General features: G+C 41.7%; 1 protein-coding gene across 5 annotated transcripts in view; it reads right to left on the bottom strand.

Moving 5' to 3' along the window:
• Positions 1-17197, bottom strand: part of ECT2L (epithelial cell transforming 2 like) — a 63217-nt gene extending 46020 nt beyond the window's left edge. For 4 of the 5 annotated variants that reach the window (XM_070417776.1, XM_070417779.1, XM_070417777.1 and 1 more), the window contains exons 1-3: positions 17124-17197; positions 10748-10891; positions 9146-9258 (exon numbers count right to left, since the gene is read on the bottom strand). In XM_070417776.1, the coding sequence (XP_070273877.1) occupies positions 9146-9258; positions 10748-10849 (215 nt within the window). In that variant the 5' untranslated portion in view covers positions 10850-10891; positions 17124-17197. Of the gene's footprint in view, positions 1-9145; positions 9259-10747; positions 10892-17123 lie in introns of those variants that run through there. The other variant, XM_070417780.1, reaches the window with a different exon arrangement.
• Between the last annotated feature and the right edge of the window lie 775 nt (positions 17198-17972).

Here is a 17972-nt window from a genome sequence, read left to right as displayed (position 1 = left end):
GTGAGTTGGATGGTAGTGCTCAATAAATGCTGATTTCCTGGTATCAGAGGATGTATTTGATTTTTCAGCCAACTGTCCTTGTTTTTTTAGGACTTACTGAAAGGCATAGGGCTAGTGGGCCAACATGTTTACAATCTACTCTCAAATGATTTGGAATAATATGGCAAAAAATGTTAACAATTGAGGAATCCAGATGGACAGTGTAAATAAATTATTTATACTGTTTTTGCTACTTTTCTGTAAGTTAAAAGTTATTGCAAAACAAAAAGGACTTTAAAAATAAAAAAAGAAAAGAGGCTGCCTGTTTTAGCTCCAAGGTTTAATGATTGCCTATTATTGTGTGTGTTTCTACTCCCCTGGCTCTATTTTAAGGCCCTGCTCTCTCTTGATTCCTGTCCATGCAGCTTTGTCACAACCTGAGACAAAACAAAGTGGCTTTAAAATGAACCTGTTGGCATGTTAGTCTGGGGAAAGCACGTGTGTATGTGTGTGTGCACATGTGTGCCTGTGTGCTCGTGTGTGCATGTACAGTGGGGCCTTGACTTACGAGTTTAATTCGTTCCGTGATGGAGCTCGTAACTCAAATTACTCGTATGTCAAATCAAAAAGTGAATGAGTGAGACACGTGATGCTGGGCTGTTGTTGTGGCGTTCACTGTGACATTCACTGCACCAACAAGCGGTGGGGTATCTGAAGCTGGCTCCTAACCCGAATTTTAGCTCCCAACTCAAAGCAAAAAATCAGCCGAGAAACGGTTCGTATCTCGAAAAACTCGTTAGTCGGGACACTCATAAGTCAAGGCCCCACTGTACGTGTGATGTAAGCAGGAGGGCAAAGAATGGAGTGGTACATGTCCTGCAGCATATAGTGTCCGCAGACAGAAATGTCCCTTGGGGAATCTTCTCAGTATTTTTTTAAAATATATTTTATTGATTATTTACAGAGAGGAAGGGAGAGGGATAGAGAGTTAGAAACATCGATGAGAGAAACATCGATCAGCTGCCTCCTGCACACTCCCAACTGGGTATGTGCCCGCAACCAAGGTACATGCCCTTGACTGGAATCGAACCTAGGACCCTTGAGTCCACAGTCCAACGCTCTATCCACTCAGCCAAACCGGTTAGGGCTCTTCTCAGTATTGATAGAGATTAACATTCAAGCTGAATGAGACTATGCCAACACCAAGAACAGTTAACCCCAATGGATCACTGATCTAACTCATCACTGTCTGAGGCAGGCTTCTCAGTCATTTCACTGGCTCTTGACAGACAATTTGCTCTCATTTGGAATTACAAAACGCATCAATAAAATAAGGTGCAAAGCAGGAATGTCTTCAGTCTCCTTTTCAAAGAGGGGACTCAGTATCTTTGGAGTTTTTATTCCCATCTCCTTCGCACCCCACAGCTTCTACTGACTCATACCAGCAGAGCAAAAGGGAAGAATTGAATTACTTTTTAAAGAAAACCCCAATTATACATGTTTTATAGATGTTTCCTAGTCTGTGCCTACAAGGACACATTAAAGCATAGTGAATAAATCTTAAGCAAGAAGGAAAGAAAATGCTTCAGTCACATTTAAGAAATCGGTGCATGAGCAGCAGAACGGGCAAGTTTGCAGTAATGACATCGTGGGTAGTTGCATTTTAGTTAGTGTTGCAAAGGAATAAATCTGTGAAGAGAAATAACAGCACGTAAGGAGACAATGAACAAAATGTGCTTTGCTCATTTATTGTGACAAGGAAAGCTTCTTTTAAATAATTCATGCTAATGTTTTGCAGTGTGCTACTGAATGTACAATGTGTACTTTGCAAAAATAACAAGGCTTAGTAATATGGGACTTGAATCGAATTCTCTGCTCTTAAATTTCTGATAAGAAGTGGAAAGAAGCTGCCAAAATTGTGATGAAAGTGGGGAAGAGCTTGGGGAGGTGGCCTGGAGAGGGGCAAGTGGGTTTGGTAGAGGTATCCGTTTCCTAGTTGCCAAGGTAGCACCTCTTAAGTCTTGTCTGGTGGCTTTACAAACACTCTATGGCATGGTAAGGGTGTATGAGATGGGTTTCCGTGTGCATTCCAGTGATACATAGAATAATGACTGGGATTGGGGTACAAAGGAAATGAAGAACCAGGTGCTAAAGTCTTCAGCAATTAAGAGAGCAACCATAAGTTTGTTCTTTGTATCATAGTCTGTTTCTGTTCGTTGGTTTTATTTTTTTTTTAGATTCCACATATAAATGGAATCATATGGTATTTGTCTTTGTCTGACTTATTTCAATTAGCTTAATACTCTCTAGGTTCATCCATGTTGTTGCAAATGGCAGTATTTCATTCCTTTATATTGCTGAGTAATACTCCATTGTATATATGTACCGCCACTTTATTTATCTATTCATCTACTGATGGACAAATAGGTTGCATCCATATCTTATTTTAAATAATTTTAGAGAATTTTAAATAATTCTGCAATGAATATAGGGGTGTGTATATCTTTTCAAATCAGTGTTTTTGTTTTCTTCAGATAAGTACCCAGAAGTGAAATTGCTGGGTTGTAAGGAGTATTTATTAAATGGATAAAAGTGCTTTTATTATCTGGCAGTACAATTCTTGCTCATTTTTTTTATATTCAAATTTTTCTTAACTATTGTCCATTTTCTTTTCTGGATTAGTTTTAGAATAAGTTTCTCAAGGTTCATAAGGAAATCCTATTGGGGGACTTTTATTGAGATTTAATTAAACTTGAAGATTAACTTAGAGAAAATTGGCATCTTTAAACATGGTGTCCAGGATTATTTCTTATTACCCTTTACTACTAATTTATAATTTCCTGATTAATGGCCTTGCACTTATCTTTTTAGTTGTATACAACACAGATAGGGAAGCAGAGCAGGGAGAAGGGAGAGAAAGAGGGAGGAGAGGAGGAGAAGGGGCGGGGGAGGAAAGACAGACACACAGAGAGAAAGAGATCTAGTAACATCATTTGATTCCAAGGATCTAGCCCAGCCCAAAGCTAGACCAATCTTTTTTTTTTAAATTGGTTTCAGAGAGAGGAAGGAGAGGGAGAGAGTGATAGAAACATCAATAATGAGAGAGAATCATCGATCAACTGCCTCCTGCACACCCCCTACTGGGGATCGAGCCTGAAACCCGGGCCTGTGCCCTGACCGGAAATCGAATGGTAACCTCCTGGTTCATGGGTCAATACTCAACCACTGGGCCAGGAAGCTAGACCCATCTTAAGTCAGTAAATTCACATTTATTGAATGGTTTGAATTCCATTTCTGCTGTTTGCACTTGAAAGCATTCTGACCATGAAATAAAAGAATAATAGAGCCCTGGCCGGTTTGGCTCAGTGGATAAAGCGTCAGCCTGTGGACTAAAGGGTCCCAGGTTCAATTCCGGTCAAGGGCATGTACCTTGGTTGCGGGCACATCCCCAGTAGGGAGTGTGCAGGAGGCAGTTGACCAATGTTTCTCTCTCATTGATGTTTCTAACTCTCTAGCCCTCTCCCTTCCTCTCTGTAAAAAATCAATGAAATATGTTTTTTTTTAAAAGAATAATAGAGTAGGAGGAGTAATGGCACATGTCACTGAACGTTCACTGTGCGCCATGGCATGCTACTTCTGCTTCTCAGACTTGCTAGGCCATGCAGGTCTCCCGGACAGACACTTCTAACCTGATTCTGCTGCGACCCTCCTGGACATTTCTTAAAGAGATTCTTAAATACAGAGCACAGACAAATAGTCTCTTAAAACCTGGTCTCCATTTCCCCTGATTATCTGTGAATTTGACTCCTCTTACACAGAGGTTAAGAGGATACTTGGTGGAGCTGAAAGCTAATATCATATACTTTATAAATGGCTGGTAGTACTATCTGGGCTGCTGCGTTTGGGAAGCTGTGCAATGAACTTCGAGAGGTGCCATTCACACAGATGACAGCGTGGAATAGCAGCCCGTGGAGTTGTGTGGCAGGAGCCCCCTTAGGTCGTATTGTTGTGCACAATTCCTTTGGATTGCTCTATAGAGGTCTGGAATTAATTAAATAATGAAAAGTTTTGAATGAAGCAAAGTATTAGTAATCACCTCTATAAAAAAAACTTGGCATATCTTTAAAAATGTTTTCCTCCTACAAATTATCAAATGAAAAATATTTTTTTCTGATCACCTTTTGGTTATTGTTGTAATGGGAGTGTTTTAAACATCTTCATTCATTCGATAAGCATTTATTGAGTGGCTACTCTGCAGCTGGTACTGCTCTAAGTGCTAGGGACAGAAAGAGTCACCAGAAGTTCTTACATTCCCATGCACATGTAGACAGGAAATAAACCAACAAGCACTGTATGTAACATAATGCCAGGTGGTGCTTAGTGCTACAAAGAGAAGTGAAACATTAATAAGTAGAGACATCATTTACCCAATGGGAAGTGAGAACGTCAATGCACAGGTTTGCCATCTGCTCTCCTTCTGTCCCCATTCCCACCCAATTAAACAGCTTAGGGTTTTTAATTGGGTTTCTCCTTTTTTTTTTTTAAACTCAGGGGTTTTCTTTCTTAGCTTCATCCACCCCTAAAAACCACCCCAACAATGAATGTTAATCCATATAGCAAGCATGTCAAACTCAAAGGCTAACATGGGCCAAATAAATGAGGCATGCGGCCCACGGGCCGTGAGTTTGACATGCTTGACATACAGTATTTCTTACAATTGCCTATGACCACCTGGTCTATATGAAAGGACAGGAACATGTCCAGACTACGAGCTGAGGGGAGAGAAGAGTCAGGATGACTCTAATTTCAAGACTGTGTTAGATAGTCAGAAACCCATTGTGTCTCTTAATACTCTCCTCTCCTCTCCACTGCCTCCTCACAGAAATATTCTAATGGGTGTGCAGTAACTCACAGTGATGTAGCTGTTCTGTATTCAAACTTAACCTAGAAGTATGTTGTCTCTGAAAAATTTATATACAAGACTCCCTCACAGTTCACAACTGAGTTACACATCCTGCATTGAGCCCTCCCAGGGGTGCTTAGAAGAGGGGCCGGTGTACTGAAGTGGGAGGTGATGGGAGGGGGGGTGCTCTCTCATCTGTATGTTGGTTGGTGGGTGTTCTGCCCTGCAACCCCATTTCCAGTGGCTCCGAGGGAGACCAATAATTAGAGCCCGTCACTGATCATTATCCCTCTCTCCCCTGAGACACACACACCCACAGAAATTCCATCCATCTCTGGGGAATGAATTTGCATGAATGTGGCCGCACCCACCAGGGAAAGCGACAAGTTTGAGCAGCTCCAGAGAGGCCTTCGCGTGGGGCGTTCCCTGGTACTGAGCAGAGGCAATTTGGAACCGGTCTCACCAGTGTGGCTAGGAGACCGAAGCAAACTTCTCCTAGGTTTCTCCGAGTGTGACAGCCATAGCAGCCCCGTTTCCTTTAAGGAGTGGCAGGAGGGGTCAGCCCAGTCAAGCGGCAGGGGGACGACACCACTGGAAACCATTAGACACGTGGCCATATATGCACAATGTATTGGGGAAATGCCGTGGTAGAGGTTTGTAAAAATTGCTGGTGGTGAAAAACGAGCAGGAAAGGCTTCCTGGGAGAGGTGACATTTAAGTCGAGGTGAGAGAGAGAATCTCTGCCAAGGGGGTAATTTCAGAAGCTAAACCTTTGAAAAATGTCTTAACTATCATAAAACTCCATTTAAGAAATCTTCTTAAATCATAACAATATGAAATATTTATTAGGAAAGAAAAAATATTAGATGTTTGACTACATCTCATAGAGATTAAGAAGAAGCTTTTAAAGGAAACTTTTAAAGGTGATAGCATGTTTCTGACCAATACTGCATATCTTGTTTACGCGTTATAGCTATAACTGCCTGAATTAAAACAATATTATGCATAACCTAAGGACACAGACAATAGTGTGGGGAAGCTCTGGGATGGGGTGGGGCTGAATGAAGGGAGGCAAAGTGGGGGAATGGGGAACATCTGTAACACTGCCAACAATTAAAAAATTTTATTCAGGAATTACAAGACACCTAAAGCTTGGCTTCTCTGCCTTGATAACAAGGTAATTTGAATAAGTATAGCTTGGCTTATTTATAAAAAATGCTAAATTCTCCTGTTTATCCACAGGCTTATTCACAGTTACCAAGGAACAAGGACTATAGGAATAAATGTGATTCAAAAGAAATGCTTAATAGTTAAAAGTCAATTGCCCTGCCACCATTTGACCCAGCAATTCCATTCCTAGGTATATACCTCAAAGAAATACACACATCCATATAGAAAAACCTGTACACTAATGTTTATAGCAGCGTTATTCGCAGTAGCCAAAATGCATAAACAACCCAAATGTCCATCAGCTGATAATGGGTAAATAAAATATAGCATATCAATACAATGGAATATTATTTGGCAATAAAAAAGGAAAGAAGCGCTGATATATACTACAAAATGGGTGAATGGTAAGAATGTTGTAATACTTGAAAGTAGTAGTCACAAAGTGTATGATCCCATTTATATGAAAAGCCCAGAAAAGACGAATTTATAGAAACAGAAAGTAGATTAGTGGTTTCCCAGTGCTGGGAGGTGGGGATAAGGAGTGACTGCTAATGGGTATGGGGTTTCTTTTTGGGGTGACGAAAACGTTCTAAACTTCAGTTGTGGTAATGGTTGCACAACTCTCCGAACTTACTAAAACCGTTGATCTATACCCTTTAAATCAGGGGTGGGCAAACTTTTTGACTCGAGGGCCACAATAGGTTCTTAAACTGGACCGGAGGGCCGGAACAAAAGCATGGATGGAGTGTTTGTGTGAACTAATATAAATTCAAAGTAAACATCATTACATAAAAGGGTACGGTCTTTTTTTTTTTAGTTTTATTCATTTCAAACGGGCCGGATCCGGCCCGAGGGCCGTAGTTTGCCCACGGCTGCTTTAAATAGATACATTTTGTTGTATGTGAATTATCTCTCAATAAAGATGCTTCAAAGAAAGGTGATTGCTCTAACTTTAAAAAATAAAATGAGTTAGGCTTTTAAGATTTAATTAAAATTTAGCACCACTCAGGTTGGATAACACTATGAACCCATGGGATCTGCAGATGCTGGTAGGAGAGAAGAAATGGCTAGCTGAAAGAAATGGGGAGGAAGTGGTACAAGAAAGACTGAATCCAGACTTTGGAGAGTGAACTGATTGATGTTAAACAAGAAAAACCACCACTACCAATTAAAGATGGATTCAGGATGCCAAATATAGAGACCAGAAATTGACATACAACTTCCCCTAAAATCAGCAGCCCAGAGTATGTAATAACAGATTTGTGGAATGATGAAATACAAACAGAGCCCTGCAGAAACACAGCTGCTAGGAAACAAAGAAAAGTAATCTTCCTGAATAGATTAGCCCCATATCCTTGTCCCATAGAAAGAAGAATTCAGGTACCAGACAAAGGATGCAATTTCCAGTGACAAAATGTCAGGCCTAATGTTAATAAGCCTCAAAATATACCAGAAGTTCTCTAGTGACCTCTAGTGGTTATAACTAAAATTGCTTGGTCTATGATACATGAGACAACACCACAAAGCAATATGGATATGGGGTTTGGCCTATAATTTTCTTATCTTGAAAGCTGTCAAGCTGGAGTAGAAGCAAACCTGGCCAATGACTGCCATAAAAAGTTCCCTTCCCTGATTTTTCAGCACTGACTGGAGAGCTGTTTCTCTGTGGCTTGTTTTTGCAGCTTCTTTAAACACAACCAAGAAGGTGTCACCCTCCAGTGACAGTGTGGCTTCATCAGGGACAGTCGATTAACAATCCACTATGTGCCCAGGATGCAGGAGAAAGCTGGCAACAGAGAAGGTGAGCGAGTGGGTAGGAGAGAGGAAATGGCTGAGCATAATAGATGGGCAGGAAAAAGTGGGAGGCGGGTATTGCAAACTGGAAAAGCCAATTTGGTCTTGCACAAGTCTCCAGTACTTTTCAGTGGCTACCTAAGGGGTTCAAAGTCCCCCCAACCTTCCCACCAGGTTGTAGGGAAAGCCACTCACACCGAGTGATGCCATACTTAGAGGTTTACGAAGCAAACCTGGGTGAATAAGTCCAAGCCGGCCTCTCCTGTAGGCTGAAGTCCCGGCGCTCTGTCCTCTGGGTGAAAGGTTCACTCAGATGAGAAAGGACGAGAAGCAGTTCACATTCCAGAAACAGAAGTCTGTCATTACCCTCGTGCTTGACCTCAGACTCCCAGAAATCCCCAGACTGATAAGGCTGTTTGTTTGGGGATGAAACCCGAGAAACCATCCTTTCTCTACCAGCGCGGCTGGATTCTTCAACCATGCCCAAGCACACTGCAGGGCTCCCTAGAATATTCCGGTCTGTCCCACATCTTTAATTTCACCAGAGACACTCCATTCCTAACACTCATCTGGCATGTTAACCAGCCGCTAGTTGCTCTGATAATAACTAATGCCAGATATTTGCTATGTTAATTAGTAAAACATGTGGTAATGACTGAGGCGGTGACCTTTCCAGTACAATGTTAGCTAACTACCTCCGGAGTATTAATTCCTGATCAGAATATGAGCAACCCCTGGTATTTCAACTAAGACCTTCAAATAGCACACCGTCTTTGCTGCAGGATTTCAAAGGAGATTGTAGACATAGTAGGAGAGAAGGGTACAAACGAGAACAAGGACACACTGGTCATCAGTGACCACTGCTGTGCAAGTCTTGCCCATGTTCCTATGTGTTGCTGCCATGGTTACTGCTCAGATATGTTTCAGATACAACCATTCAGGTAACAAATACTTATGGAGTGTCTACCTATGTACCAGGTAGCTACTTGATGTATCTCGTCATCTGATAGTTCCCAAGGGGACTTAATATACGAGGGGGGTGTTAAACATTCACCGGCTGAGGCTATTGACAAGTTTTTGAAAAACTAAAAATTCCCCTGTGATATGAAGATGTTAAAGCCCCAGAGGTTCCATGTCGCTCTCAAGGAATCAGCAGCAGAAGCGTGTTTATAAACCTTCAAACGTCAAAATACCAATGGCTTTGTTTTTTTTTTCTAGGAGAAAAAACCCTTAAAGGTTATATAAACATTTTGTTTTCATTAAGAACCAACAATAACTACATCAATCAGCTACATTTACCTTAGTTGTGATTTAGTGCAGCGTAAAAGTATCGTGAATAAGAATTCTTGACGTTGCTTGGTAGTCCAGAGGTCAAACCAATGACTTATAAGAGCAACTCTTTCCTGAAAGAGCTGTAAGGGGAGAGGGAATGACATTTTTCTGTGTAGTTTAATATATTCTTAGTTGCTAAACGAGTTAACCACCTCACAGCTCATATTTGCACAGCAGTTTACAGTTCACAGAGCACATGCGTAGTGGAGGTCTCTTCCTCCAGCTTCACCTGCTTGTATCCCGGGGCACAGACAAGCCCAGGCTTGCTGGATGTGCTGGTGGGAGATATAATTACAGAGGGGCCCATGGAGGCCTCTTTCAACACAGAGAGGTAAGGAATCCTGGCTCTTGTTTCTGCCTTGGCTGATATAGCCTGGGGAAACAGATTCCAAATATTTCATCTTGAAAGCACAAGCAGGCTACCTACCCTTGTTGAACTGTGAAAACGAGGCCATTTGAAGTAGGTATGATTTTTACTAACCCACAGTCCTATAGCTTCATGGCACCCACCAAAATGAAAGTTAATAAATATTGCTAAATAGCCATTGTTAGACGTGTCTCCGGGAGGACATACACCAAGAACCAGCATCCCCCCCAAACCTGGGTGTCAGCCCAGCTTTGCTCAGATGACATAGACACACTCGCTGATGTATTACTCAGTCAGGCCTTGGTCCCAGCTCGTGTGGTCTCCCTCCCTTGTGAGCGGGCCTGAACCACGCACGAGCTCTGAAGGCCCAGCCAGCCTTCCGCATCAAGGTCTGACAGAGCCGTTCAAGGACTACTTCCTGCGCTATCTTTCAGAGGGGACATCCCCAGGCCATCAGGCCACACAGCTGGCACAGGAGGGAAGAGCGGATTAAAGAAATAGAGAAATATCGAAGGGCGGCTTAAATTGCCAGCCATTATTACCTAAAAGATAAATCATAAATAAATAAGGATATGAAATAACTAATATTAATAATACAAATAAATAATACAAGAATAAACTCTGTTTCACATACTCACAATTGTAAACCCACTTTTTTTTTTAATCCTTACCCAAGGATATGTTTCTATTGATTTGAGAAAGAGAAACATCCACGTAAGAGAGAAACATCGATCAGTTGCCTCCCAGACAAACCCCAACTGGGAATCCAACCTGCAACCTAAGTATGTGCCCTGACGGGAACAGGACCCACAGCCTTCCTGGTGCACGGGAAGATGCTCCAACCAACTGAGCCACCTGACCAGGGCTGCAAACCTACTTTTGCCCACCCTGGAATGTTAACACTCCACACCAAAAGCACCTCGCTTTTCTCTTTCCTGTCACTGTAAACAGTGTGTGTTCTGGAGGTTTCTGTTTTGTCCCTGGAGGTATAGAGGAAAGGGAAACAGATCTGGAGCCTTCCATAAGGTAGGAGTTGGGGACTAGGGTGAGACAAATGTAGGTTGATTTTTATTCAAAGTGACTCAAAAACTAAATCCTTTAGGGGTATTTTTAGAAAATATATGGCAACATGAGACCCAAAATGTCATAGTAAAATGAGCCTTACAAATTAAACTTGTTCTATTCTAGAGTGTATAACTCACCTGTTTGTTTAATGCCTTGTTGCTACATGGTGTCCAGGCACTGAATCGCGTGTGGAAGCTCTCCATTTCCAGGGTTTTCCTGGAAGAATCCCCAGCTGACATCCCCGCAAATTGTTTTCCTCCAGTCCTAGACACTATAGGTTCCTTTCAAAAAATGTTTCATTAAGATCACCTAGAAACATCCAGTATATTAATATTATCCTTATAGGAATTACACAATTACAACAATGCATGGACATATATATCCATGGAAGAGAATCCATACAAATATACACAGGAAGTTCATGTACTCCAAGTGATTGTAACTTATTCTGTCCTCCTCTGATTTCACCCAAATGTGAATCTAAGCCAGTTGTTTTTCCCTTTGCTGGGAAATGACTCCGAAATTGGAGTGATTCTGTATCAGACAGGGATGTGGACTTGACTCCCCCACCCACACACACCCTACCCGCACCCCGGAAAGCAAGAAGGGCACAAAGACAGCACTCCACCTGCCTATCTTTTGAGGACACAAGTCAAACAGAATGTAGAGGGGAAAAAATAGGCTAACATATTAGTTTTCCATTGTTATATAACAAATTACCTAAAACTCAATGTTTCTATGGGTCAGGAGTCTAGGCACAGCTTAGTGGAGTACTGTTTTAGTCTACTAGGGCTGCCATAACAAGTACCATAGACTGGGTGGCTTTATTTTTTTTCCGTTCTGAAAGCTAGACGTCCAAGATCAAGGTGCTACCAGGGCTGGTTTCTGGTGAGACCACTCTTCCTGGCTTTCAAATGGCCATCTCCTCACTGTAGTCTCATAAGGCCTTGCTTCTGTGCACACACAGGGGAGGGGAGGGGAGAGACAGAGACAGAGACCTATTGTCTCTTCTTCTCTTTAAAAGTCCTATTGGATTAAGGTCCCACCTTACAACCTCATTTAACTTTCATGACCTCTTCTTAGGTTCCTGTTTCAAGCTACTAAATGTCAGGGTGGTTTGTTATCCATGTGTTGGTGTGCAGCCAGGACTCTCACATACAGCTGGTGTGATATCAGCTCTTCGAAAAACTGCTTGGCGTTGTTTCCTAAAGTTGAACATGTGCATACATTTGACCCAACAGAAAAACATGAACATGTGGACCAGTTATATCCACAATATTCCCAGCTGCATCAGAGAGCTCCAAGCTGGAAAAAGCCCAGGCACCCATCTACAGTTGAATGGATAACCATGTTGTCATATATTCATGTAACCGGATGCTGCTACACACAAAAATATGTAGGGCTGACATACGTAAGACATTAAACAAAAGAAGCTGAAAACAAAATAGCACATTTTCTATGGTTTCATTCATACAGAGTTCTACACTATAGTGTTAGAAGTCAGGATGGCGTTACCTTTGGGGAGGAAAAAGAGGGTAAAGACAGGGAGGGACGTGAAAGGAGAATCTGAGGTGCTGGTACCCATCTAGTGGTGGGAGCCCATGTCAGTCATTTTGGCCTTCGTTGAGTTCTACACTTATGAGTTGCATATTTTTCTATGTCTTCTCTTTCAACCAAGGTGTTTTAGAAATGATACCATTAAACATTATGATGTACCTAAAAAAATGAAAGTACAAACTTTACGAAGAAAATTATAACACTTTATTGAAAAACATTTTCAAAGACCTAAATAACTGGAGAGGAATATTTTATTCATGAATTAGAGACTCGGAAGAATGAAGAGTTTAATTCTCTTCAAAATGATCTACAGATTCAATGCAACCTCGATGTTTAAAATCCCAAGAAATATTGTGGGGTGTGTGTGTGTGAGTGAAAAGCTGATTCTAAAATATTTATGAAGTTTAAAGGGCCAAAAATAATCAAGACAGTCTGGAAGAACAAGGAGGGGAGATGTGTTTCCAGATATCAAGACTCAATGTAAAGCTAGAGTAATAGGATGACATGGTATTAGTATGGAGACAGACACTGGTAAGATGATGAATCAAAGAGGAAGAGATGGATTCTTACATTTATAGAAAACAGAGTATCTGTTTTTTTAAAAAAAAAAAAAATAGGACCCCTTTCTCTCTCTCTCTCTCTCTCTCTCTCTCACACACACACACACACACACACACACACACACACACACACCAATTATCTGAAGGCTTTTTTATATATATAATCAATTTCATATGGTTTGTAAATCCCCAGAAGACAAAATTAGAAACAATGGATGATGTCAGAGAAACAGATTTTGGATCAATCTAAGTGGGAAAACAACTACTTCAGCAGCTTTAGCTGTCTCAGGAGGTTATGTCCATTATTGAAGATATTAAAACACAAATTCACTGACCACTTGTCAGTGAAATTCTAGCTGGGATTCAAGCATCAGAAATGTCTATGTTTCTAAGCAACCATCTGTTGCTATAAATTCCAAGAAGCAGAGAACAATGGGGCCTGGAGTCGCTGAGAAAATTTTATTGGAGAGCCAGAAGATTTCAAGCCTAAGACAAACATTTGCAGTGCCTCTACTCTTACTACGTTTCAATAAGATAGAAGCACATTTTGAAGATGAATATATTGGAAATGCATATACCATAGTAGGAACAATTTTAGAAATATTGTAAGAGCAGTATGACAGCACCAAATTTGTGTCCCTACTCTAACTCCTCCCCCCCCAATTGAAGCTTTACAAGTAATTTAGTCTCTGAGCCTCCGTTTCCTCATGTGTAAATCAAGGCAGTGATGTGTTTTGTTGAACGATAGGGTAATAATGTGTGGTTCAGAGGAAAACCTCATGGCAATGTGGGAATATCTACTTCTGAATCAACATTAAATCAAAACAAACCCTTAGCTTCATCAGATGCCCAGCTGTTGTTATGTGAAATCCCTCCAAGAGCCCAAACTAGGGAATTTTATGTAGCCAGTTCTCAGAGTTATTATCCTCATGTTAACGGCTTACTGAGCCAAACATTGCTGGTGTACACTACATCATGTATATATATAGATATTATTAATGTAGATATGGACAGAGATAAATTCCCACAGGATTATGTTTATTCTCTAAGATATCAACTTTGCTGACTCTCAACCCAGGGAGAAATGGAATGCTGACAATCACTACTTCTTTAAATGGAATGATTTCTTTTCATATTCAAGCATTTTATATTTCTCCAAATAGCTCTATAAGATATTAATAGGTGTTTCCCAGGAAAAACAGGATCCATGGTTCAATATGCTTGAGAAAGACTTGATTGAACAAAATTAAACATATCTCATTTTGTAGGATGTTTTGGAAACTTTAATATTTAATATTTCCAAGAGGAGAAAATTGTATTGGTTATCTTGTGTGTGACAAATCTAATGCTGTGTAACAAATAGTTCCAATACTTAGTGGCTTCAAAAAACAAACATTATTATCTCAGTTTTGTCAGGAGTCAGGCATGGCTTAACTGGATCCCCTGGCCAGGATCTCTCATGCTCCAAGTGTCAGCTGGGGCTGAAGTCATCCCAAAGCCAGATGGGAGAATGATCTACTTCCAGGCTCATGAAAGTGGTTTTTGGAACAAGGACCTCAGTTCCTTGCTGGCTGTTGGCTGGAGGCTCCCCTCCCATGGAGGCTTCTCCATAGGTTAGCTCACAAATGGTATCTGGCCAAGTGAGCAAGTGAAAGAGCAAGAGAGGGTAGGCAAGATGGAAGCCAGAGTCTTTGTGTAGCATAGTCTCAGGAGTGATTACATCACTTTTGATTAGTCAGAACAGAGATCAGCAAATATGGTCAGCAGGCCATAATTGCCTGCCACTCATTTTTGTAAATAAATTTTTATTGGAACACAGCTAATATAACTACACCAGCATAGTTGAGTGATTGGAAGAGAGACCATATGGCCCACAAAGCCAAAAATACATGCTGCCTGGCCCTTTACAGAAAACTTTGGCTCTCCTGCATTAGAAGCAGGTCCGACCCACAAGGGAAGGACTCACAAGGGCATGGACACCAGGAAGTTGGGATCATTGGGAGTCATTTTACGCTAGAGGCCTGGTGCACAAAATTCATGCCCTCGGGGGATGTCCGAATGATGCCTTAGGCCTGCTCCCCAGGGCAGTCAGACATTCTTAGTGCTGCTGTGGAGGCAGGAGAGACTCCCACCACGGCTGCTGCCCTCCCCAGTTGTGAGCCTGGCTCAGGGGTTCTGACTGAGCATTGAGCGTCTGGCCTCTGGTGGTCAGTATGCATCATAGCGACTGGTCGTTCCACCATTTGGTCGATTTGCATATTAGCCTTTTATTATATAGGATTAATGTTTTTATTGATTTTAGAGAGGAAGAGAGAGGGATAGTTAGAAACATCAATGATGAGAAAGAATCATTGATCGGCTGCCTCCTGCACGTCCCATACTGAGGATCAAGCCCGCAACCCAGGCATGTGCCCTTGACTGGAATCAAACCCAGGACCCTTCAGTCCACAGGCCAATGCTCTATCCACTGAGCCAAACCAGCTAAGGCCACAGGGAGTCATTTAGAAGCTGCCTCCCACCTAACACCTGCCCATGAGTAGGCATTTGATGAGTATCTGATGAGTAATTGAATAATTATTCACATTTTATCAATTTTCCAAATTCCAGGACTGAAAAGCAAGTTACTAGCTAAGAAAAATTCCTTCACTGATTATTAGGATTTGACAACTATGTCGCCACAGTGGTAATTTATCAACTTATGTGATGTTCTTATTAGTAAAATTTTCATCATTATGTTAAATGAGTTATATGGTAAAATCAGGTTAGAATTGAAGTATTAGGTAGGTCTGACAGATTATTCTTTCATGACATTAGTGAATTGGAAGAAAGGGAAGTATTTGAGGGTACTTGAGATGAGAATTCACTCTGCGGCAAGAACACTGACTGAATTATGCTTACTATATGGTAGTAGTCAATATCTTCTAATACCTTTACAGATATGTACCTGACATTTCTTCCTTAAGAAACTTTTAGATTCTATGCATTGGGGAAAAATCTATTAGCAAGTCTTCCTCCTGAAGCATGAAGAAGAAATAAACTACTAGGGGTGGAGAAAAAAAAAATTAATCCCTTAAATATGCTTCCCAAGAAGTAATCTGGTTCTAAAGATCGCAGGGGGGAAAAAACAGAGTAAAAGAAAAGTGCATGTGATTAGTAAAAAACAGAAATTAAAGACTATTCCAGTTAAATAAAATGTCCTATTCAAGGCATGGCTTATTTTGAGCATAAACCAGTATATCATTTTTATTAAATGCACACACGTAATGAAAGCAATAGCACGTTTTGAGGAAATTTGTGTTTTTGGGTAGCACAGGAGGAGATAGGAAATGTCACGCCTGTGAGCCCAAACTGGACATAATCAAATGCTGATTTGCTCAATTTAAAGCTGTAAAATTAAAGCTATAACGAGAAGCAACTGTCCTATCTAAATTTATTCAGGAAGAGTAACCAATTATGTTGCTCTAAAACTTTCAAATTTCTAACCCTACTTGCTCTCACTGAAATAGTTTTTAGAGTGTGATTTTTGAGGTTCCTGAGGTGCACCAATGTCGGGATGGGCCTGAAAACAAGGTGGGTGGTGCTAACTCTAATACAAATGAGGTCTGGAGATTCTGTTCTGATGCTTATGGCGAGATTTGTTAATAAGCACAGGGTAAGTGCTTTAAAAAGATAAATATTTCTTCCACGGTTTAATTATGTGTCCTAGTTCTCAAATCTTAGCATATGAACTCAGAGCTATACAATTATACCCACGCACCGTATTCGCTGTAGATTCTATTTCTCCTTCACTACCCTCCCAGGCAGGGCACTGGGCTACCCACCCGTGACCTCGGAGAACCTGAGCAGCTTCATAATTTTCCAAAAGACTGAAGTGGCTCCAGGGAGAAACAAAACAATCTCTGCATTGGACCAGGTTAGGATTGGGCTGTGACAAGTAAATGCTCACCTCCCCCAGGGTACTCATTTGGGATGGGGGGGCAGGGGGCGGGGGGCGGGGACCCCCTCTCTACCGCCCCACCCCCACATTTTGGACTCCATGGTAGGCAAGAGGGTGAGAACTGGCAGATGGAGGGAGTTCGATGCTGTAACCACTTTGGAGTCCTAAGAAAATCAGTGTTTTCCACGGGGCCGCATAACTTGACTTTATTTCTATCCCCAGTGAGTGCTGCGGGAAGGTTAGGGCTTACTTGCCACAGCGCAACTCAGACCTGCCCCTGCTCAGAGACCGGTTAGCTTCTCCCCAGCGCCACTTCAATCTTGGAGAATTCCAAGGTTCTCCAAGGTTATCTCAACGCTGCGTGGGATCGTCCTAGGCTGCAGGGGGAACTAACCCAGCCCGGGCGCAGTGCCTGTGATGTCCCCAAGCAGAAGACGCGGCCACAGCCAAGGGCTTTACCTTGGGAAGGTGGCGGAGAGCCAGCGCCCAGCGGCTGCCTCCTTTTGGATCTTGTAGTGAAAATCTGGAGCAAGACCTTCCGCTGCAGCCTGGGGCGGAGGGTGGAAAAGATGTCCCCACGGTGTCTCCATAGAGACCTGACAACAGGGGAGCGACCTGCTCCGCCCCCTTCCCACCCGGAGAGAAGGTCACAGTTCCCCAGGGCCAGCGCCAGGGCCAGGGCTGCAGCGAGACCCGCATAACCGCTGGGCACGCCTGGCCTGAGTGCCAGGAGCAGGGATGAGCCCGGAGGAGACCTGGATGCCCAAGCCAGCCTTTGCTTGGTCCCAAAGAAAGCTAGCAATTTTAAGGCCACGTGTGAGAAAGGCGGGGTTTCTTATCTTCAGTAAATCCTCAGAATATTCTAATACTTATTATTGTCAATTTTAGAATGATACAGAAGGTACCAAAACCAAAGCGCACCCTTCCTAATCGATTTCTAATGATTCTGGTCAAAATGTCTTCAGATAGTTATTGTGAAGCCTGCAAGTTTTTTTCTTTTCTATGGAGATGAATAGTTGTAACCATGGAAAGAGATCCATAATGTGAGAAGCAGGTTAGAAAACCATATAAATAGTATGATCAAATATTTGTAAATGAACAAGTTTAAGATGTCTGGAAGTTGGTGTGCTCTGGTAGTATTTTTTAAAAGTCACTTTAATTAAAATTTATCTATAAGGAATATGCAACATCTATACATTTTATTCTAAGCCAGGCACCTCATTATTTTCCCGGTTGCCTTTAACATGTTAAAGTTGTGTAAACAGATACAAATTATTAGATAAGCTAAAATTTTGTTAGCTGGGACAT

Source organism: Myotis yumanensis, unplaced genomic scaffold (assembly GCF_028538775.1).
Source record: "Myotis yumanensis isolate MYYU_CA2020_CCGP unplaced genomic scaffold, mMyoYum1.0.hap1 SCAF_6, whole genome shotgun sequence".
Classification (NCBI taxonomy): Eukaryota; Metazoa; Chordata; class Mammalia; order Chiroptera; family Vespertilionidae; genus Myotis; species Myotis yumanensis.
This window is presented reverse-complemented; position numbering and strand designations above follow the sequence as displayed.